Source organism: Protomyctophum parallelum (assembly GCF_964188405.1).
Source record: "Protomyctophum parallelum genome assembly, chromosome: 15".
Lineage (NCBI taxonomy): Eukaryota > Metazoa > Chordata > Actinopteri > Myctophiformes > Myctophidae > Protomyctophum > Protomyctophum parallelum.
The window spans coordinates 28,291,013-28,314,337 of NC_139710.1; the positions used below are offsets into that span (position 1 = coordinate 28,291,013).

Sequence of the window (23,325 nt, forward strand, 5' to 3'; positions counted from 1 at the left end):
ATAGCACGCGGTTTTTCATCATTTTTGAGGATTTGAAAAAAATGAAAAAATGAAAAAAACGATGGGTTATAGCCCATCGTTTTTTTAGTTTTTGAAGAAAGGAAAATATCCTCGTTTTTCATCATTTTTGACCATGGGCTATAGCCCATATCGTACGGCATACTATAGCACGCCGTTTTTTTTATCATTTTTGAGGATTTGAAAAAAATGAAAAAAAACGATGGGTTATAGCCCATCGTTTTGTGAATTTTTGAAAAAATAATTATCCTAATTTTTCATCATTTTGGACCATGGGCTATAGCCCATATCGTACGGCATACTATAGCACGCCGTTTTTCATCATTTTTGAGGATTTGAAAAAAATGAAAGAATGAAAAAAACGATGGGTTATAGCCCATAGTTTTTTGAATTTTTGAAAAAAGAATTATCCTAATTTTTCATCATTTTGGACCATGGGCTATAGCCCATATCGTACGGCATACTATAGCACGCGGTTTTTCATCATTTTTGAGGATTTGGAAAAAATGAAAAAAACGATGGGTTATAGCCCATCGTTTTTTTAGTTTTTGAAGAAAGGAAAATATCCTCGTTTTTCATCATTTTTTACCATGGGCTATAGCCCATATCGTACGGCATACTATAGCACGCCGTTTTTCATCATTTTTGAGGATTTGAAAAAAATGAAAAAATGAAAAAAACGATGGGTTATAGCCCATCGTTTTTTGAATTTTTGAAAAAAAAATTATCCTCGTTTTTCATCATTTTGGACCATGGGCTATAGCCCATATAGTACGGCATACTATAGCACGCGGTTTTTCATCATTTTTGAGGATTTGAAAAAAATGAAAAAATGAAAAAAAACGATGGGTTATAGCCCATCGTTTTTTTAGTTTTTGAAGAAAGGAAAATATCCTCGTTTTTCATCATTTTTGTCCATGGGCTATAGCCCATATCGTACGGCATACTATAGCACGCCGTTTTTCATCATTTTTGAGAATTTGAAAAAGACGAAAAAATGAAAAAAACGATGAGTTATAGCCCATCTTTTTTTTTTTTTTTGAAGAAAAGAAAATATCCTCGTTTTTCATCATTTTTGACCATGGGCTATAGCCCATATCGTACGGCATACTATAGCACGCCGTTTTTCATCATTTTTGAGAATTTGAAAAAATGAAAAAATGAAAAAAACGATGTGTTATAGCCCATCTTTTTTTTTTTTTTAATCCTCATTTTTCTTCATTTTGTACCATGGGCTATAGCGCATATCGTACGGCATACTATAGCACGCGGTTTTTCATCATTTTTGAGGATTTGAAAAAAATGAAAAAAAACGATGGGTTATAGCCCATCGTTTTTTTTGTTTTTGAAGAAAGGAAAATATCCTCGTTTTTCATCATTTTTGACCATGGGCTATAGCCCATATCGTACGGCATACTATAGCACGCCGTTTTTCATCATTTTTGAGAATTTGAAAAAAATGAAAAAATGAAAAAAACGATGAGTTATAGCCCATCTTTTTTTTTATCCTCATTTTTCATCATTTTTGACCATGGGCTATAGCCCATATCGTACGGCATACTATAGCACGCCGTTTTTTATCATTTTTGAGGATTTGAAAAAAATGAAAAAAACGATAGGTTATAGCCCATCGTTTTTTGAATTTTTGATTTATTTTTATCCTCATTTTTCTTCATTTTGTACCATGGGCTATAGCGCATATCGTACGGCATACGATAGCACGCCGTTTTTCATCATTTTTGAGGATTTGGAAAAAATGAAAAAAACGATGGGTTATAGCCCATCGTTTTTTTTATTTTTGAAGAAAAGAAAATATCCTCGTTTTTCAGTTATAGCCCATCTTTTTTTTTTTTTTTTTTTTTTTTATCCTCATTTTTCATCATTTTGGACCATGGGCTATAGATCGTTTTTTTAATTTTTGAAAAAAGAATTATCCTCGTTTTTCATCATTTTGGACCATGGGCTATAGCCCATATCGTACGGCATACTATAGCACGCAGTTTTTCATCATTTTTGAGGATTTTAAAAAAATGAAAAAATGAAAAAAACGATGAGTTATAGCCCATCTTTTTTTTATCCTCATTTTTCATCATTTTGGACCATGGGCTATAGCCCATATCGTACGGCATACTATAGCACGCCGTTTTTTATCATTTTTGAGGATTTGAAAAAAATGAAAAAATGAAAAAAACGATGGGTTATAGCCCATCGTTTTTTTAATTTTTGAAAAAATTATTATCCTCATTTTTCATCATTTTGGACCATGGGCTATAGCCCATATCGTACGGCATACTATAGCACGCGGTTTTTCATCATTTTTGAGGATTTGAAAAAAATGAAAAAATGAAAAAAACGATGGGTTATAGCCCATCGTTTTTTTAGTTTTTGAAGAAAGGAAAATATCCTCGTTTTTCATCATTTTTGACCATGGGCTATAGCCCATATCGTACGGCATACTATAGCACGCCGTTTTTTTAATCATTTTTGAGGATTTGAAAAAAATGAAAAAAAACGATGGGTTATAGCCCATCGTTTTGTGAATTTTTGAAAAAATAATTATCCTAATTTTTCATCATTTTGGACCATGGGCTATAGCCCATATCGTACGGCATACTATAGCACGCCGTTTTTCATCATTTTTGAGGATTTGAAAAAAATGAAAGAATGAAAAAAACGATGGGTTATAGCCCATAGTTTTTTGAATTTTTGAAAAAAGAATTATCCAAATTTTTCATCATTTTGGACCATGGGCTATAGCCCATATCGTACGGCATACTATAGCACGCGGTTTTTCATCATTTTTGAGGATTTGGAAAAAATGAAAAAAACGATGGGTTATAGCCCATCGTTTTTTTAGTTTTTGAAGAAAGGAAAATATCCTCGTTTTTCATCATTTTTTACCATGGGCTATAGCCCATATCGTACGGCATACTATAGCACGCCGTTTTTCATCATTTTTGAGGATTTGAAAAAAATGAAAAAATGAAAAAAACGATGGGTTATAGCCCATCGTTTTTTGAATTTTTGAAAAAAAAATTATCCTCGTTTTTCATCATTTTGGACCATGGGCTATAGCCCATATAGTACGGCATACTATAGCACGCGGTTTTTCATCATTTTTGAGGATTTGAAAAAAATGAAAAAATGAAAAAAAACGATGGGTTATAGCCCATAGTTTTTTTAGTTTTTGAAGAAAGGAAAATATCCTCGTTTTTCATCATTTTTGTCCATGGGCTATAGCCCATATCGTACGGCATACTATAGCACGCCGCTTTTCATCATTTTTGAGAATTTGAAAAAGACGAAAAAATGAAAAAAACGATGAGTTATAGCCCATCTTTTTTTTTTTTTTTAAGAAAAGAAAATATCCTCGTTTTTCATCATTTTTGACCATGGGCTATAGCCCATATCGTAGGCATACTATAGCACGCCGTTTTTCATCATTTTTGAGGATTTGAAAAAAAATAAAAAATGAAAAAAAACGATGGGTTATAGCCCATCGTTTTTTTAATTTTTGAAAAAAAAATTATCCTCGTTTTTCATCATTTTGGACCATGGGCTATAGCCCATATCGTACGGCATACTATAGCACGCGGTTTTTCATCATTTTTGAGGATTTGAAAAAAATGAAAAAAACGATGGGTTATAGCCCATAGTTTTTTTAGTTTTTGAAGAAAGGAAAATATCCTCGTTTTTCATCATTTTTGACCATGGGCTATAGCCCATATCGTACGGCATACTATAGCACGCCGTTTTTCATCATTTTTGAGAATTTGAAAAAAATGAAAAAATGAAAAAAACGATGAGTTATAGCCCATCTTTTTTTTATCCTCATTTTTCATCATTTTGGACCATGGGCTATAGCCCATATCGTACGGCATACTATAGCACGCCGTTTTTTATCATTTTTGAGGATTTGAAAAAAATGAAAAAATGAAAAAAACGATGGGTTATAGCCCATCGTTTTTTTAATTTTTGAAAAAATAATTATCCTCATTTTTCATCATTTTAGACCATGGGCTATAGCCCATATCGTACGGCATACTATAGCACGCGGTTTTTCATCATTTTTGAGGATTTGAAAAAAATGAAAAAATGAAAAAAACGATGGGTTATAGCCCATCGTTTTTTTAGTTTTTGAAGAAAGGAAAATATCCTCGTTTTTCATCATTTTTGACCATGGGCTATAGCCCATATCGTACGGCATACTATAGCACGCCGTTTTTTTTATCATTTTTGAGGATTTGAAAAAAATGAAAAAAAACGATGGGTTATAGCCCATCGTTTTGTGAATTTTTGAAAAAATAATTATCCTAATTTTTCATCATTTTGGACCATGGGCTATAGCCCATATCGTACGGCATACTATAGCACGCCGTTTTTCATCATTTTTGAGGATTTGAAAAAAATGAAAGAATGAAAAAAACGATGGGTTATAGCCCATAGTTTTTTGAATTTTTGAAAAAAGAATTATCCTAATTTTTCATCATTTTGGACCATGGGCTATAGCCCATATCGTACGGCATACTATAGCACGCGGTTTTTCATAATTTTTGAGGATTTGGAAAAAATGAAAAAAACGATGGGTTATAGCCCATCGTTTTTTTAGTTTTTGAAGAAAGGAAAATATCCTCGTTTTTCATCATTTTTTACCATGGGCTATAGCCCATATCGTACGGCATACTATAGCACGCCGTTTTTCATCATTTTTGAGGATTTGAAAAAAATGAAAAAATGAAAAAAACGATGGGTTATAGCCCATCGTTTTTTGAATTTTTGAAAAAAAAATTATCCTCGTTTTTCATCATTTTGGACCATGGGCTATAGCCCATATAGTACGGCATACTATAGCACGCGGTTTTTCATCATTTTTGAGGATTTGAAAAAAATGAAAAAATGAAAAAAAACGATGGGTTATAGCCCATCGTTTTTTTAGTTTTTGAAGAAAGGAAAATATCCTCGTTTTTCATCATTTTTGTCCATGGGCTATAGCCCATATCGTACGGCATACTATAGCACGCCGTTTTTCATCATTTTTGAGAATTTGAAAAAGACGAAAAAATGAAAAAAACGATGAGTTATAGCCCATCTTTTTTTTTTTTTTTGAAGAAAAGAAAATATCCTCGTTTTTCATCATTTTTGACCATGGGCTATAGCCCATATCGTACGGCATACTATAGCACGCCGTTTTTCATCATTTTTGAGAATTTGAAAAAATGAAAAAATGAAAAAAACGATGTGTTATAGCCCATCTTTTTTTTTTTTTTTATCCTCATTTTTCTTCATTTTGTACCATGGGCTATAGCGCATATCGTACGGCATACTATAGCACGCGGTTTTTCATCATTTTTGAGGATTTGAAAAAAATGAAAAAAAACGATGGGTTATAGCCCATCGTTTTTTTTGTTTTTGAAGAAAGGAAAATATCCTCGTTTTTCATCATTTTTGACCATGGGCTATAGCCCATATCGTACGGCATACTATAGCACGCCGTTTTTCATCATTTTTGAGAATTTGAAAAAAATGAAAAAATGAAAAAAACGATGAGTTATAGCCCATCTTTTTTTTTATCCTCATTTTTCATCATTTTTGACCATGGGCTATAGCCCATATCGTACGGCATACTATAGCACGCCGTTTTTTATCATTTTTGAGGATTTCAAAAAAATGAAAAAAATGAAAAAAACGATAGGTTATAGCCCATCGTTTTTTGAATTTTTGATTTATTTTTATCCTCATTTTTCTTCATTTTGTACCATGGGCTATAGCGCATATCGTACGGCATACGATAGCACGCCGTTTTTCATCATTTTTGAGGATTTGGAAAAAATGAAAAAAACGATGGGTTATAGCCCATCGTTTTTTTTTTTTTTTTTTTTTTTTATCCTCATTTTTCATCATTTTGGACCATGGGCTATAGATCGTTTTTTTAATTTTTGAAAAAAGAATTATCCTCGTTTTTCATCATTTTGGACCATGGGCTATAGCCCATATCGTACGGCATACTATAGCACGCAGTTTTTCATCATTTTTGAGGATTTTAAAAAAATGAAAAAATGAAAAAAACGATGAGTTATAGCCCATCTTTTTTTTATCCTCATTTTTCATCATTTTGGACCATGGGCTATAGCCCATATCGTACGGCATACTATAGCACGCCGTTTTTTATCATTTTTGAGGATTTGAAAAAAATGAAAAAATGAAAAAAACGATGGGTTATAGCCCATCGTTTTTTTAATTTTTGAAAAAATTATTATCCTCATTTTTCATCATTTTGGACCATGGGCTATAGCCCATATCGTACGGCATACTATAGCACGCGGTTTTTCATCATTTTTGAGGATTTGAAAAAAATGAAAAAATGAAAAAAACGATGGGTTATAGCCCATCGTTTTTTTAGTTTTTGAAGAAAGGAAAATATCCTCGTTTTTCATCATTTTTGACCATGGGCTATAGCCCATATCGTACGGCATACTATAGCACGCCGTTTTTTTAATCATTTTTGAGGATTTGAAAAAAATGAAAAAAAACGATGGGTTATAGCCCATCGTTTTGTGAATTTTTGAAAAAATAATTATCCTAATTTTTCATCATTTTGGACCATGGGCTATAGCCCATATCGTACGGCATACTATAGCACGCCGTTTTTCATCATTTTTGAGGATTTGAAAAAAATGAAAGAATGAAAAAAACGATGGGTTATAGCCCATAGTTTTTTGAATTTTTGAAAAAAGAATTATCCAAATTTTTCATCATTTTGGACCATGGGCTATAGCCCATATCGTACGGCATACTATAGCACGCGGTTTTTCATCATTTTTGAGGATTTGGAAAAAATGAAAAAAACGATGGGTTATAGCCCATCGTTTTTTTAGTTTTTGAAGAAAGGAAAATATCCTCGTTTTTCATCATTTTTTACCATGGGCTATAGCCCATATCGTACGGCATACTATAGCACGCCGTTTTTCATCATTTTTGAGGATTTGAAAAAAATGAAAAAATGAAAAAAACGATGGGTTATAGCCCATCGTTTTTTGAATTTTTGAAAAAAAAATTATCCTCGTTTTTCATCATTTTGGACCATGGGCTATAGCCCATATAGTACGGCATACTATAGCACGCGGTTTTTCATCATTTTTGAGGATTTGAAAAAAATGAAAAAATGAAAAAAAACGATGGGTTATAGCCCATAGTTTTTTTAGTTTTTGAAGAAAGGAAAATATCCTCGTTTTTCATCATTTTTGTCCATGGGCTATAGCCCATATCGTACGGCATACTATAGCACGCCGCTTTTCATCATTTTTGAGAATTTGAAAAAGACGAAAAAATGAAAAAAACGATGAGTTATAGCCCATCTTTTTTTTTTTTTTTAAGAAAAGAAAATATCCTCGTTTTTCATCATTTTTGACCATGGGCTATAGCCCATATCGTACGGCATACTATAGCACGCCGTTTTTCATCATTTTTGAGAATTTGAAAAAATGAAAAAATGAAAAAAACGATGTGTTATAGCCCATCTTTTTTTTAATTTTTGATTTTTTTTATCCTCATTTTTCATCATTTTGGACCATGGGCTATAGATCGTTTTTTGAATTTTTGAAAAAAGAATTATCCTCGTTTTTCATCATTTTGGACCATGGGCTATAGCCCATATCGTACGGCATACTATAGCACGCCGTTTTTCATCATTTTTGAGGATTTGAATTTTTTTGATTTTTTTTTAAAAAACGATGGGTTATAGCCCATCGTTTTTTGAATTTTTGAAAAAAGAATTATCCTCGTTTTTCATCATTTTGGACCATGGGCTATAGCCCATATCGTACGGCATACTATAGCACGCCGTTTTTCATCATTTTTGAGGATTTTAAAAAAATGAAAAAATGAATCCTCATTTTTCATCATTTTGGACCATGGGCTATAGATCGTTTTTTGAATTTTTGAAAAAAGAATTATCCTCGTTTTTCATCATTTTGGACCATGGGCTATAGATAGTTTTTTGAATTTGTGAAAAAAGAATTATCCTCGTTTTTCATCATTTTGGACCATGGGCTATAGATCGTTTTTTGAATTTTTGAAAAAAGAATTATCCTCGTTTTTCATCATTTTGGACTATGGGCTATAGCCCATATCGTACGGCATACTATAGCACGCCGTTTTTCATCATTTTTGAGGATTTGAATTTTTTTAAATTTAAAAAAAAAAAACGATGGGTTATAGCCCATCGTTTTTTGAATTTTTGAAAAAAGAATTATCCTCATTTTTCATCATTTTTGAACATTGGTTATAGCCCATACCGTACGGCATACTATAGCACGCCGTATTTCATCCTTTTTGAGGATTTGAAAAAAATTAAAAAACATGGGTTATTGCCCATCGTTTTTTGAATTTTTGAAAAAAAAATTAATCCTTGTTTTTCATTATTTTTGACCATCTCACTGAGCAATAGCCGGCTATTAGACGTGCGTCTAAAAATAGGATAAAAAACATCTAAAAATAGACGTCTAAAACACGTCTATTTTTAGACGTGTTTTAGACGTCTATTTTTAGACGTTTTTTATCCCATTTTTAGACGCTCGTCTAATAGCCCATATCATACGGCATACTCTAGCACGCCGTTTTTCATCATTTTTGAGGATTTGAAAAAAAAAAAAAAAAAACAAAACGATTGGTTATAGCCCATCGTTTTTTTATTTTTTTATTTCTTTTTAATCCTCGTTTTTCATCATTTTTGACCATCCCACTGAGAAATATTTAAGAAAAATCATCATTTCAATCATCAATCAATCATTTTTGACCATGGGCTATAGCCCATACCGTACGGCATACTATAGCACGCCGTTTTTCATCATTTTTGAGGATTTGAAAGAAATGAAAAAAAAACATGGGTTTTATTTTTTTATCTCGTTTTTCATCATTTTTGGGCGGTCCCCCATATGAATATGAATATGACGGGCAAGTCGATGCACTTCTTAGGCTGCGTAGTGCGTTCAATCATTTTCCGAGAACGAGAGAGAGACCGACCCCCGGGGGGGGGGGGTCTGTCTCTCTCTCGTTCTCGTAAAATCCATCCACCTCCTCGGGAGAAACCATGTAGAAACAGGAGGGGAGGGGGAATCGAGTGTTACTCTTCTATTCACACACACTAGATCATGGGCGCGTCCATTTTAGATCCCCTGACATATACACGTAAAGGAAGCGGACCGCCCATAGACCGCCGCCTCTTTTCATGAGGGGGGGGGGGGGTTTCCCCTCTTTTTTCAGGATCACATACCCGGAACTTTGAAGATGCGATCGGAGATACATTATATGTTGTCCGGGCACATAGAAAGATGAACTAAAGTATTCAATAAAAAAGCTATAAATGCGTATACTGTAGATACGTGAAACGCACATGGCGATCGGCTGACAAATGACGTATAGATACTGACTCCGCAAACGATGTGTTAAGGCCCAATCAGATCCCAGTTCAAACCCATATAGGCAAACACAGGTGGCGCACACATGGTTCTGAAATAAAATGGCCCATTTGGATACCACCTAAGATCCAGTTAGAAACCCACGTAAGCCCATATGGGCTAACACGGGTGGGCCCTTTGTGAAAACTGGGTGCACTGCCCACTTGGAACCCATGTCCATAGCCCATGTCAAAAACCAATTGGGTCCAGATGGGGGGTCCACGTTAGCTGGGAGAGAGTTCCATAAAGTCATTGCCCTGTACTGTACATGACTGTATTCTTCATTGCATCAGTTCTTGGCTTAGGCACTGTAAATCGACCCATTGCAACATGTCTGGTATTATGTATGTGTCTATCACTGGTATAATTAATATTTTTATATAAGCATTTTGGTTTTTTATTTGAACAAATGTTCCTAAAAAATCCAGCCAGACTAGCAGCTAATCTCTGCTCCACCAACAGCCATGACAGTTTCTGATGATTTAACAGTGTACTAGATCTAGTATTGCAGTTGCAGCAAGGCGAGCTGCCTTATTCTGGGCTATTTGTAATTTACGTAGGTCCTTTTTAGCTGCATTGGACCACACAAATGGACAATAGTCAATGTCCTGTGTAAATGAAGAATGCGCTTACCTTCAGCTCTCACCGAGTTGAAAGTATGTGTCCATAGCAAGAGACAGCATAGCGTCATTACATGCATGTTGCTCTTCATTGAACTGCAGTGCACTGTAGTAGTCCACTGTGGTTTACTTAAAGGACAATGGTTGCTTAATAATTTATACGTGTGTTCCAGTCCCCTCCTCGACCATGGGAACGTGATGCGTTTGCAAATTGTACTTGGATTGGCTGAGGTATTTGGACTTGCCCATGCGGTGCCTTGGGCACGGAAAGTATAAAAAACACTGCACGAAAAGGATCAGCTATACGCAGAGAGCATGTTTTAAAGGACTGGTTCAGAAAACGGGCACAAAAACATAGCACAACAGGGGTGATGGAGAGGGCCACTATATACTTCCACACTCACTCCAGAGGGCCACATTACATATACTGTCTGGCAGAAAACGGTTATCTACGTAGTTTAACTTTTTTGGTAAATGAATGCCCTGCATAATAACATCTCTACAAGCTCAAAGCACGTTGTAGTGCTTTGTAGTATGAGTTTTGAGCTTGTAGATCTGTTATTTTTGCTATATTTGAATTGGAATCCTAAAAAGTTATGTATAATTTCAAATGCGTTTAGTTATACTTGTGCTTACTTTACTTAAATGCAAATACTGTACATTGGACATAAAAAGACAATACAATTTGAATACTATAGTCATTAAGCTACTAATATATTTCAGCGGGTTATGTTGCATGTTTGGAATTGTAAAAGATTAAATAATATATCAATAATATATCAGTACTTGGATAATTAACTGTTAAGGGAAATGACAGCCCCACCATGTTTACTGTACATACTGTATACATTCATTGCCACTAGTGTTGATTATGTCTTGTTGAGGGCGCTAGCCCCTCCAACATCTGGCTTTTAAAATTAAAATCATATGTGGAGGATTATTCAAATATTTAGGGTATGAAAACTACTCTAATTAGTAGTACCAAAGTATATTTATCACTCAAATTATTATTAAAGTATTTACCTTATATATAGGGAATAAAACAGGTAATCATAAGGGGAAAAAGGATATGTAATCATATAATGTGCAACTAAATAGTAACAGGCCTCACTAAAGCTAAAATCATGGAATTAGTAAATATTTATTGAAGTAGAGAGTATAAAGTACCGAGAGGCATCTTTCTCCCGACGCGTGCACGCTCGTGCATGCACACACACTCTCTCTCTCTCTCAAATCCCCAAAGCAGGTCAGCTCGACTGGACTGTGCAAACAATGAGATGGCAGGATGGTTGAGGAAACGTACACACACACATAAGGGAGGGTGGTACTCAGGATACAGGGTTCACACACCACACACACACACACACACACACACACACACACACACACACACACACACACACACACACACACACACACACACACACACACACACACACACACACACACACACACTGGTTGATTTAAGTAAGAGTACAATGACTGACTGGCACATTTAAGAAAGCTCAAATACACACACATAAAGATGATCTCATAATGACTGGCACATTTAATTGAACACATCACATCACACCCACGCACCCAGGGGGCAGAGTCCGGAAGAGAAGGCCAACGCGACACTTCAAAGAAGGGGGACGGCCAAGAGCACCCCCTGAAGAAATGAACTCTCTATTATGATTGGACGATATTCACAAACTTGGAAATATTAAATATCTCTGGATCACATGGAATCTTCACTCCCTCAGACCGTAGAGAGGGAGTCCAGAGGTCTACTGGTGGTTTAATCGGTGACTTCTGTCGGTAACATTGATTGTATAACCATATTTGATTAATTATGATTGTAATAGGCTCAATTTATATTGTTGTAGACATAGGGACCAAACATAAATGTACATTAGTTAATAGGGCTTTGATTATTAAAACTTATATATAATTATAACTATTTGTTGTGTATTCATTCCAGAGGTTGGCACAAGTTTATGGACATAATCATGCAAAACGAACGCGTATTGGTATTGATATCTGGTTTTCTGTCTGTACCTCCTTGGAGGTTAAAGGTGAAAGGCCAGAGGTGAAAATCTTCTCCATATGGAAGCCAAATCTATGGACTTTTGGGGCCCTATTTTGCGTGTTTTAAGTACCAGGTCTTATGACTTAACTTAAGACCGGGAGGCCTGGCCAATGTTTTTTGTTTATTTTGAGTGTCGAAATTGCATCGGTCACGCCTCCATGTGTTAATTTAATTTAAGTCACAAGACCTTTTACTTGCAAAATAGGGCCCTTAATGTTTGTTTAGAGCACTTTTAACAAAAGAAGGCAGCCAAAGTATATGCAACTTTAAAGTAAACATCATGTGACATCATGTGGTACAATATACCAAAGTTGTGATTTTTGATTAGTGTATGATGGTAGATCGCGATCTACCTTTTGGGCACCCCTGGTGTATGTCTTTAAAATGTCTTAAAGATGGAGTGCCACAATTTTTTGTATTTTTCCAGTTTTTCATGTGTCTATGAGGTGACAGTACTTCATTAGACACCCTGGAGTCGTATTTATGTGCAATGGTGTTATAACTCCTGGAGAATGAACCCTTGACAGTCAAACGGGCCAATGAAATAAACAGTAATATAGTGACATCACACTATCAGCCCCTCCCCTAACCCCTCCCCCTTTATCATACAACTACAGCTGTGGGTGCGGATTCAGTTCAGGTGGATCACCACCCATCACCACCCACCAGGCAAACCAGGCAATACTTAATGAACTGGTGGGCGTGTCCACATAAAAGCATGATTTTAACAAATACTGTACACTTTTTGGAAAAAGATCTTTCTCCTTATATTATAATAATACCTGATGATCATTGTAAAGTTTTGGAATTGATCCACAAAGCACTGCTTTAACTCCAAAGACTGGTTTATTATCTTGATAGGAACACATGAATCAATGCAAGCTTGAATCAATCTACATGCTTCGCTGACAACACATAACAAACTGACATGGACCTTTTCTTCAGTGGTGTTACTAGTATTCTGACATGCCAAGCGCCCCCTTATGGATGAAAGGTTAAACTGTCAAATGGATGAACATTACAATCATGTTTTAGGGTGGGGAAAGATTGTGGCACTCCATCTTTAATGAATTGAATACACATGACCACAATGGAAACCAGCCCCTGGGGATGTTTGTGTTATCCTCCAGATGCGGGTGGTGAGGTCATTCTCATTCTGGCATCTGCAGAGCCATCGCCGCAGGCTTGGTCTTGAAGTACTGGTAAAAACGGAGCACCGCGTACCCCAGAAAGTCAAAGTCAATGGCCGAATACTTGGACTGTATGAGCGCCCAGAGGCCCCAGAAGCAGTGGGAGGCCAGGGCAAACTTGTTGACCTGCACGTAGAGGGTCTCCAGCTCGCGGGGAGTGACCTCGTCGTCAGCGCCCTTGGCGAGAAGATTGTAGGTGCGCAGGTAAGCGCGCAGCCACTCCATCTGCAGCTCGCGGCTCGGGTACAGCCCGTAGTCCGGGTCGCTCATGCCGGCGAACTCGTTGAAGTGGTTGCCGATGTCGAACGCCTGGTAGTTGTAGCCGGTGTACTCGTAGTCGAGGAAGCGGACGTGGCCCTCCGCGCCGTTGTGCACAATGTTCTTGCAGAGCAGGTCGTTGTGGCACAGCACCACGGGCGAGCCCAGTGCCGACAGGTGCTCCTTCAGCCATGCCATCTCCTCCTCCAGCGCCGCCCTGCTGGGCACCTCGTCCCGCCGCGGGGCCCGGATACCGCCGCCTCCGCCGCCGCATGAGTCCGCCTGCTCGGCGAGCTCGCCGGCCACCAGGGAGAAGTACTCGCGCATCCTGATCCACAGCATGGGCTCGGGGACGCGGTCGTTGTTGAGCACGCGGATGACGTGCACGCGTGCCATCTCTCCGGCGATCAGCCCGAGCAGGGCGGGCTCCCGGACGTCCCGTGGCCCCAAGGCGTCGCCCGCCATGTACTCGTAGCAGAAGCCGTTGCGGAAGGTGCCGTAGAGGCGCGGGGCGCAGCCGTTGGCATGCAGCAACCGGAAGCTGGCGAGCTCGTTGTCGCGGTCCACGAACAGCTCCGTCTTGTTGCCGTACACGCGTACCAGGACCACGTCGTCTGGACACTCCTCGGCGTAGCAGCCCAGCAGCTTGTTGGTGGTGCCATTGGTGAAGAACTTGGTCTTCACGCGGTCGGGCTCCCACGCCGGCCGCAGCTCTTTCATCAGCTTCAGCGCCCCGTCCATCATGTCGTGTTCGTCCACATAAATGGAGAACTTGCGAACGGCATGCGACCCGACGGGTACGTGAATCTGCGTCTCCATCATCCAGTAGTTTGTTGGTTTTGGTTTATACTTTTAATATAGGGATGTTTCTAAACTGTAAGAACTAGCTACCGTAACAGGTTAACTATACATGGGGAACAGGCCTACCGCATGCAGGGGCTGTCCTGTATAGAATTATGGATCCCCAGGAAGACAAGCAACCACTTTGTGGAAGCTAATGGGGATTAGAAATTAAGTATACTTCACATTCAAGGAACCACTCATTGGGTACCACCAGAGTAATATGTGATATGTGGCTGAATAGAAAAGCCACTCAGTGCCGGCAGAGACTAAATATGATCACACTATGAGGGGTTGGGTTTTAAGCTGACCTGCCTCGGCCCTCGCGTCATCACTATATCCCTGACGTCACCATAAGCCAGTAACTAAACACATTTACTCAATACTGTATTTAACTTACTTAAAAACGCTGTACTGTACATTTTATTACAGTATATGTAATTTTGACAGCTTTTCTTCGCATTGCGTTGCATTGTGAGCTTGTAGATCGGCTATTTTTGAATAGCCGAAATATGAAATAAGACTTAATTGGTCAATGAGCAATATAGCTACAGTGAAATAACTTTATGGTTCTGAAATGCGCATTCTGCATAATTAGTATTTTTACTTTTGCTACTTTTAGTAGCCTATATTTTTACCCTGTATATTGGTATACCCATAGGCATATTGGTTGGATCTTATTTAAAAATTGGCTTAAGGGATGACCAGCTTACTTTAAAAAAAAAGAAAAAAAAAAAGAAAGATGGACATATTTGGATATCCAGTTGTCTAGAACCGCCGATCCAACCAATATGCCTATATATGGGCATGCCATAGGCCGGGTAATGCACAATATACAACAGACATGCCTTACAAAAACATGAAAACAAATGACCCGGGAGGGTATGTCTGCATGGTCTGTAAAATGCCATTTCTGCAGGTTTTGGTTACGTTGATTATGGCTTCGAGATGAATAGAAATAACTAAAAGTGGAAGCACCTGTTGGTGTTCTGATTTCCCTTTATTCTTTTAATATTTTGATGGACGGGTGTTCTGTGTTGTTTTTCAGTATTATGTCAGGTTGACGTGGTTACCCAAGATGCTGTCATATTTTATGACACGAGATCCCAAGCCGGTTCCGTTTAAAAGAACATTCCTCACATGGACCCACAGTGTTCCAACAGCCAGGGTGCATGAGGTTGCAGATCTGCCATTCATTATCATCAACTTGAAACCAGGGTGCATCTATCATCCATCGATCATCTATCACAAGTAAGACGCGCAAACGCGGGAAGCGAACGCAGCTCGTGTGTGTGTGTGTGTGTGTGTGTGTGTGTGTGCTACAGCTGCGCCATCTGGTGGCGGGCGGGTGGTGTAACAGCGGGACACACAGACATTCAGCCCTTGCTGTCATAGTAAGTGGCTCACTGCGTTCGCAATCATCAAGGTCGCTCCAAACCCCAGAAGTCATGTCGGCCAAAGCCATATCCGAGCAGACAGGAAAGGAGTTCCTCCACAAGTACATCCGTACATCGGCCACCGTCCAGAACAGGTTTCGCCTCGCCAACGTGACGGCCCATACCGACCTTGACCGCTTTGCGGAGGAGCACCCCTGGGCGCTCACAGAGAGGCTGGTGGTGAAGCCCGATCAGCTGATCAAGCGGCGCGGGAAGCTGGGCCTGGTGGGCGTCGACCTGGACCTGAGCGGCGTCCGAGAATGGCTGAAGCCCCGCCTCATGAAGGAGACGATGGTGGGGAATGCGACAGGAGTCCTGAAGAACTTCCTGGTCGAACCTTTTGTCGCCCACGGGCAGGAGGAGGAGTTCTACGTGTGCATCTACGCGGCCCGGGAGGGCGACTACCTGCTGTTTGACCACGAGGGAGGGGTGGATGTCGGAGACGTGGATTCTAAGGCTAAGAAGCTGCTGGTCTGGGTGGACGAGAAGATCAGTGAGGACTCTGTCGTCACGAACCTCCTCACGCACGTCCCCGATGACAAGAAAGACATTCTGGCCAACTTCATTGTGGGTCTCTTCAACCTTTACGAAGAGCTGTTTTTCACCTACTTGGAGATCAACCCGTTAGTGGTCACCGAGGCCGGTGTGTCCGTGCTTGACATGGCGGCCAAGATCGACGCTACGGCCGACTACATCTGCAAAGCTAAGTGGGGAGACGTGCAGTTCCCTCCGCCCTTTGGCAGAGAGGCCTACCCTGAGGAGGCCTACGTCGGCGACCTGGATGCTAAGAGCGGCGCCAGTCTGAAACTCACCGTGCTCAACCCCCGCGGCAGGATATGGACCATGGTGGCGGGAGGTGGGGCATCGGTTGTTTACAGTGACACCGTCTGTGACCTGGGTGGGGTCCACGAGCTGGCCAATTATGGGGAATATTCAGGAGCACCTAGCGAACAGCAGACCTATGACTATGCCAAGACCATCCTATCTCTGATGACCCGAGAGAAACATCGCGACGGGAAGGTCTTGATCATCGGAGGGAGCATTGCAAACTTCACGAACATCGCGGCTACATTTAAGGGGATCGTCAGAGCCATCAGGGACTACCAGGGGCCACTGAAAGAGCACGAGGTCACCATTTATGTCCGCCGCGGTGGTCCCAATTACCAGGAGGGTCTTAGGGTCATGCGCGAAGTGGCCAAGACCACTGGGGTCCCCATTCACGTCTTCGGCACAGAAACCCACATGACCGCCATTGTTGGCATGGCGCTGGGCCACCGACCAATCCCCAGTGAGCCCCCTGTGGCCGTGCACACTGCCAACTTCCTCCTCAACTCTGTTGGGAGCTCATGGACACCGCCGGCATCCAGCAGGACCGCGTCCATCTTCGAGAACGTTTCTAGGGCGGAGGGTTCAACGCCGGCCAACATCGTCCAGACCGGTGCTGCCCTCCTCGAGGGCCAGATCTCTTCAGCCACGCCAGGAGCCGCCAAGGCAGCCCCTCTGTTCAGCAAGAACACCAAGGCCATAGTGTGGGGCATGCAGACGAGGGCGGTGCAGGGCATGCTGGATTTCGACTACGTCAGCTCCAGAGAGGAGCCATCGGTAGCAGCCATGGTCTACCCGTTCTCTGGAGATCACAAGCAGAAGTTCTACTGGGGCCACAAGGAGATCCTGATACCCGTTTATAAGAACATGGGAGACGCCATGAGGATACATCCGGGCGTCGACGTGCTCATCAGCTTCGCCTCTCTCAGGTCTGCTTTTGACAGCACCATGGAGGCCATGCAGTACCCGCAGATTCGCACCGTCGCCGTCATCGCCGAGGGCATCCCCGAAGCCCACACCAGGAAGATCATCAAAGCCGCCGACGAGAAGGGCGTCGTCCTCATCGGACCGGCGACGGTCGGAGGGATCAAGCCTGGCTGTTTCAAGATAGGGAACACGGGGGGCATGCTGGACAACATCCTCGACTCGAAGCTCTACCGCCCGGGCAGCGTGGCCTACGTGTCCCGTTCCGGAGGGATGTCCAACGAGCTCAACAACCTCATCTCCAGGACCACGGATGGTGTTTTTGAGGGCGTGGCCATCGGTGGGGACAGATACCCCGGCTCTGTGTTCACGGACCACGTGCTGCGCTACCAGGACACTCCGGAAGTGAAGATGATCGTTGTACTGGGAGAAATAGGAGGAACAGAAGAATACAAGATCTGCCAGGCCATCAAGTCGGGCAGGATCACCAAACCAGTGGTGTGCTGGTGTATTGGCACCTGTGCCTCCATGTTCTCTTCCGAGGTCCAGTTTGGCCACGCTGGATCCTGTGCCAACCAGGCCTCCGAGACGGCAGTAGCCAAGAACCAGGCCCTGAAAGAGGCCGGTGCCTTCGTCCCCAAGAGTTTTGATGAGCTGGGGGAGATCATCAAATCGGTGTATGATGACCTCGTTGCCAAGGGAGTGATCGAACCGGCAGATGAACTGCCTCCTCCCACTGTGCCAATGGACTACTCCTGGGCACGGGAGCTGGGTCTGATCCGTAAACCGGCCTCGTTCATGACCAGTGTCTGTGACGAGAGGGGCCAAGAGCTGGTCTACGCAGGCATGCCCATCACCGAGGTGTTTAAGTCGCAGTTGGGCGTGGGAGGAACCCTGGGGCTCCTCTGGTTCCAGAGGAGGTTGCCCGGGTACGCCTGCCAGTTTATCGAGATGTGCCTGATCGTGACCGCCGACCACGGCCCTTGTGTCTCCGGTGCCCACAACACCATTGTTTGTGCCCGTGCTGGCAAGGATCTGATCTCCAGCCTCACCTCGGGACTCCTCACCATCGGTGATCGCTTCGGAGGCTCACTGGACGCCGCGGCCAAGCAGTTCAGCAAGGCCTTCGACAGCGGCACGCAGCCCATGGAGTTTGTCAACAAAATGAAGAAGGAAGGAAAGCTGATCATGGGCATCGGTCACAGGGTCAAGTCCGTCAACAACCCCGACGTGAGAGTCCAGATCCTGAAGGACTTTGTGAAGCAGAATTTCCCCGCCACCCAGCTTCTGGACTATGCTTTAGATGTGGAGAAGATCACCACCTCAAAGAAACCCAACCTTATCCTGAACGTGGACGGTTTCATTGGCGTGGCCTTCGTGGACCTGCTCCGGAATTGTGACGGGTTCACGAGGGACGAGGCCGACGAGTTTGTAGAGAGCGGTGCATTGAATGCCATTTTCGTCCTGGGACGCAGCATGGGGTTCATTGGACACTACCTGGACCAGAAGAGGCTGAAGCAGGGTCTGTACCGTCACCCCTGGGACGACATCTCCTATGTGCTCCCAGAACACATGTCCATGTAAAACAAAACAATCACACCCGGATGAAGTGAGTGGCAGTGTGGCACTCTTATCATTATACATCATCATACATCATCTCATGAACAACTGTGATTGGTTAGCCGATTTGCTCGCCTACATATTGATGTACATTTTCCCTTCAGTGTCAACGGCATTTAATGTTTGTGTTGCCACAAATTTATGTCATATTTGGCGGACATTTGACCTAATTTCTCCTTTCAGTGTCAACGGCAAATATGAGACGTGTGGGAACAAAAGATGTATTCACCTTTTTGTGTGCTGCAGTTCCTGTCAATTTGATCCAATGAAAGCCAATGAAACTGGTCAGATGACCAATGATATCCAATGAAATCAACAGGAATTGGAGCACACACAGCCCAGGAAAAAGGTGAATACAGTATAGGAGGGGCTAGCGCCCCTCAAAGATCACAATCGTGTGAAGTATGGGGCGCCTGGTAATGCTCTATGTGCTAAAATGCTAGCGCCCTTCAAAAAGACCAAGAAGATTGACCAACAAGAGTGATTGTTGTACTCATGGGAGAAATAGGAGGAACAAAACAATTCAAGTCAGGCAGGATCACCAGGCCAGTGGTGTGCTGGTGTATTGGAACCTGTGCCTCCATGTTCTCTTCTGAGGTCCAGTTTGGCCACGATGGATCCGGTGCCCAAATGTATAAAAATCTTAAGCTCAAAATGCTTGTGAGCTTATAGATCGTCTATTTTCAAAATGGCCAAAATGTATATAGGTTTGAAGTGGTTAATGTATGTTTTGTAATAATATTCAGTCTACAAAGTAACTAGTAACAAAGGTTTTCAAATAAATGTAGCAGAATAAAAAGTACAATATTTGCCCCTGGTATGTAGTTGGAGTAGAATAAAAAGTATTGGAAATTGGAAATACTCAAGTAAAGTACTAATACTTCAAAAAGCAAGACTCTGAACCCCTAATTGCTCCCGATGTGCAGGTGGTGCCTTGCATCATTGCATGGTTTCTTCCGCCATCGGTGTGTGAATGTGTGAATGTATACTGCACAATCTATGCAAAGCGCTTTGGATAAAAGCGCTATATAAAAAGCGCTATATAAATGCACCATTTACCATTTGGAAACTAAAAGATGTGTCCCTTATTGAAATGATAAGGATCACACTTTGTTCCTTATTTTGGGGGACACATCTTACAAGTTCAAACAGCTCATATAGGCTACCGTACACTATAATACAGGTTGTTAATATAATATTCAAAAACATTTACATATACTGTTCTTGCCCTGGGGAAGACCTTAACCGTTAGAAACCAGTTGGCATTTATTTTAATTATATAACTTTATTCTTCTACTCCACATTTGTTTGTGTGCTCGGATCTCATCTAACTTTTTCTGTGTGTCCCTTATTCTTCTTGGAAATAAGGGAGGCCCGGCCGGATGTGCCTTATTTGAATTTCAGGCAGTAGGTTGGCAACCCTAAATCCACCGGCCATCTGCTGGTGGAGATGATACGTTTATTTGTTGGTCACAGGAAACTGTACATAGTTCCCGGTAACCATATGTTTGCCTACAGGCCTGTTTGGTCACACAGTAGCCCTGTTGTGTGGGCCTTGAGTACACACCGGGAAGGGGAGGGATCCGATAATGCTCACATGGGAAAACCATTTTAAACCCACACCTGTGTACCTTGTCAGTCAAACACCAGCTAGATTCTGTACCTAGTCAGTTATACGTCAGCTAGATTCTCAAGTAATAATAATAATAATAATGTTTTATTTAACACACTTTACATTTTTTCAAACCTCAAACCTCAAACGGCAACCAAACAATTACATGGGACCCTACTAGGCTAAAGGGTCAAATTAAAAACTAGGTACAATCTCAGGGCATAGAAAAAGGTTTTTGAGTCCATTTTTTAAAAAGCATCAGTGTGTGACTGACTGGTGGTGCTCTCAGGTGTTCGGGGAGGGTGTTCCGCAGACAGCAGAGCAGAAGGCCCGATCGCCCGTGGTGCGGACTGCGGAGCTTGGTCATCGTTCTGGACAAGGAGAAAAGTGACACATCCGTGGACAGGAAACCATGGTAAGGACAGTGGTGGAAGAAGTACTAAAGAAATGAGAAATAGAGGGAAAAAAAACATTTTATGTGATTAAAAGTACAAAAGTATTGGCATCAAAATGTACTTATGTACAATACCAAAAGTAAAAGAAGTCATTATGCATCACGTAAAGCTGTGCATATAGGAGGGGCTAGTGCCCCTCAAAAAATCTGAAGAAACAGGGAAACACCTGTTATTGAACAAACACTATATACTAACTACTATCAGCATATAGAACTTTAGCTTTTTTACAATAAACCTTTTGTTTTAACATTCAAAATATCACTTGCACACTGGAAATAATCTGTTCCAAGCATCGTCCACAAGAGGTCGCTAAAGCTCTGAGTAAAGAAGGCTACAGGAATTACACATCATCAATGTTGTTGGCTGTCAGTCGGAAGTAGACTCTCACACTCTGGAGTTCCTCGAATGCAGCTCCTCCGCCCGGCTTTTTAGGACATACATGGCCGATCCTGTGTGATAATAAAATGGGTAAGAAACTGGGAGTAAAAATAAATAAAATGCATCAAAACATAACTTTTATGAAGGGTTGGTGCTTTGTGCATGCATGCAAATGGCGTTTCTACATTTAGTTCACATTAAAAAGCTTACTGTATTATTTGTCGACAAGAATAGACCTACTACAATAAAGCTCGGTGCTTGTAGCTCTGTTCTTTGCATTCAAGATCGGACGGTGTCACAAAACTGTTGTGTGACACGACGGAATAAGCCACGTGATCCGCGGGGCGATGATTACAATGTATCTATAAATAATGTGGGTCGAGACTCGAGAGCGAGGAGTGTGTTACGTGTCACACGCACGAACGCACGCACACTCACATCCGCTTGTTGCCTGTGTGTGTGGCGTATCTATGTGTCCCACTATCCCCTGTCTCTGTCCCGGACGCGTCCCGGACCTGTCCTGTCCCCAGCGTCCTGTCCAGGGGACCAGCGACATGCCCGTGCCCAGAGTGAAGTTGGTGGTGACCGGGGATGACTTCGGCTACTGCCCCCGACGGAACCGGGGTATAGTGGACTGCTTCCAGGCGGGAGGGATCTCCAATGTGTCGCTGCTGGTCACCGGATTCGCCGCTCAGAACGCAGCGGACCTGGCTAAAAGGTATGTGTGTACTGTGTAGTATGTATGTATGTACTGTAGTAGAATATGTTCTAACTATTCATTTATTATATTGTTGTAATTCGTATCATTATTATTGATATTATTAACTATTAAATATTATTATTATTATTATTATATTGAAAATACAGTTGAAATCTTGTATATCATTTTTTTCCTATTAATGATAAGTTATATGTGGCGAATAAACATTCAATTTTTATGTTTTTTATTTTATTTTATGATGATGATGTACGAGATTGTTTGTTTATATTTAAGCTATTTATTTTGTATGGAAAAGTTTACATTGACAATAAGTGCGAAATGGCCAAACCACTCATCTAAACTATACTGGGACATTATGGACTAACACATAGTATAAGCCCCCCCCCCCCTCCCACACACACTACCACCACACTCCCCCGGGCAGGCACGCCTCCGCCTCCCAGAGATAACAGATCAGAATCACACACACACCATAATAATAATAATAATTAATTTTATTTATATTGCACTTTTCATTCACAAGGAATCCCAGAGTGCTACATGGTTAAAGAAAACATATAATCTATCATAGAAGGTTAAAAACAGGGTTAACAAAAAACAGTGCAAAGCGACAGTTCAACACAAAAAGGCCTTCCGAAACAGGAAGGTTTTCAGGCCTGTTTTAAAGCATTCCACAGTCTGCGGCACTCTCAGGTCCATGGGGAGGCTGTTCCATAGGCGTGGTGCTGCCGAGCAAAAGGCCCGGTCCCCCATGGTTGCGCAGTTTGCTGTCAGGAACCTGGAGTAGGAGTTTGTTTGCAGATCTGAGGGTGCGGGTGGAGGTTGATTTTGGAGGGTTGACACCAGTTTTGGTAGCCTATGGAATGAACATAATGTAATAATTAGGCCTGCATCGCTTTGCC

The 23,325-nt window shown here is 41.3% G+C and overlaps 3 protein-coding genes across 4 annotated transcripts in view; 2 read left to right on the top strand and 1 right to left on the bottom strand.

The window, feature by feature from the left end:
- Positions 1 to 13,315: 13,315 nt before the first annotated feature.
- LOC310872645 (ethanolamine kinase 1-like) lies at positions 13,316 to 14,434 on the bottom strand (the record flags this gene model as incomplete). The annotated part of the gene is made up of 1 exon (XM_083784688.1): positions 13,316 to 14,434. One exon carries the CDS (start codon positions 14,432 to 14,434, stop codon positions 13,316 to 13,318), a length of 1,119 nt encoding a protein of 372 aa, XP_083640814.1.
- A 1,466-nt stretch (positions 14,435 to 15,900) lies between these two features.
- On the top strand, positions 15,901 to 19,221 carry LOC310872253 (ATP-citrate synthase-like; the record flags this gene model as incomplete). Its single annotated transcript, XM_083784009.1, has 1 exon — positions 15,901 to 19,221. The coding sequence occupies one exon, from the start codon at positions 15,901 to 15,903 to the stop codon at positions 19,219 to 19,221; it is 3,321 nt and encodes a 1,106-aa protein (XP_083640135.1).
- A 2,480-nt stretch (positions 19,222 to 21,701) lies between these two features.
- The window catches only part of ydjc (YdjC chitooligosaccharide deacetylase homolog), a 15,035-nt gene continuing 13,411 nt past the window's right edge, over positions 21,702 to 23,325 (top strand). The window contains exons 1-2 of one of the 2 annotated variants that reach the window (XM_083783235.1): positions 21,702 to 21,792; positions 22,233 to 22,420. In XM_083783235.1, coding sequence (XP_083639361.1) covers positions 22,257 to 22,420 — 164 coding nt within the window. In that variant the 5' untranslated portion in view covers positions 21,702 to 21,792; positions 22,233 to 22,256. Of the gene's footprint in view, positions 21,793 to 21,825; positions 22,421 to 23,325 lie in introns of those variants that run through there. The other variant, XM_083783234.1, reaches the window with a different exon arrangement.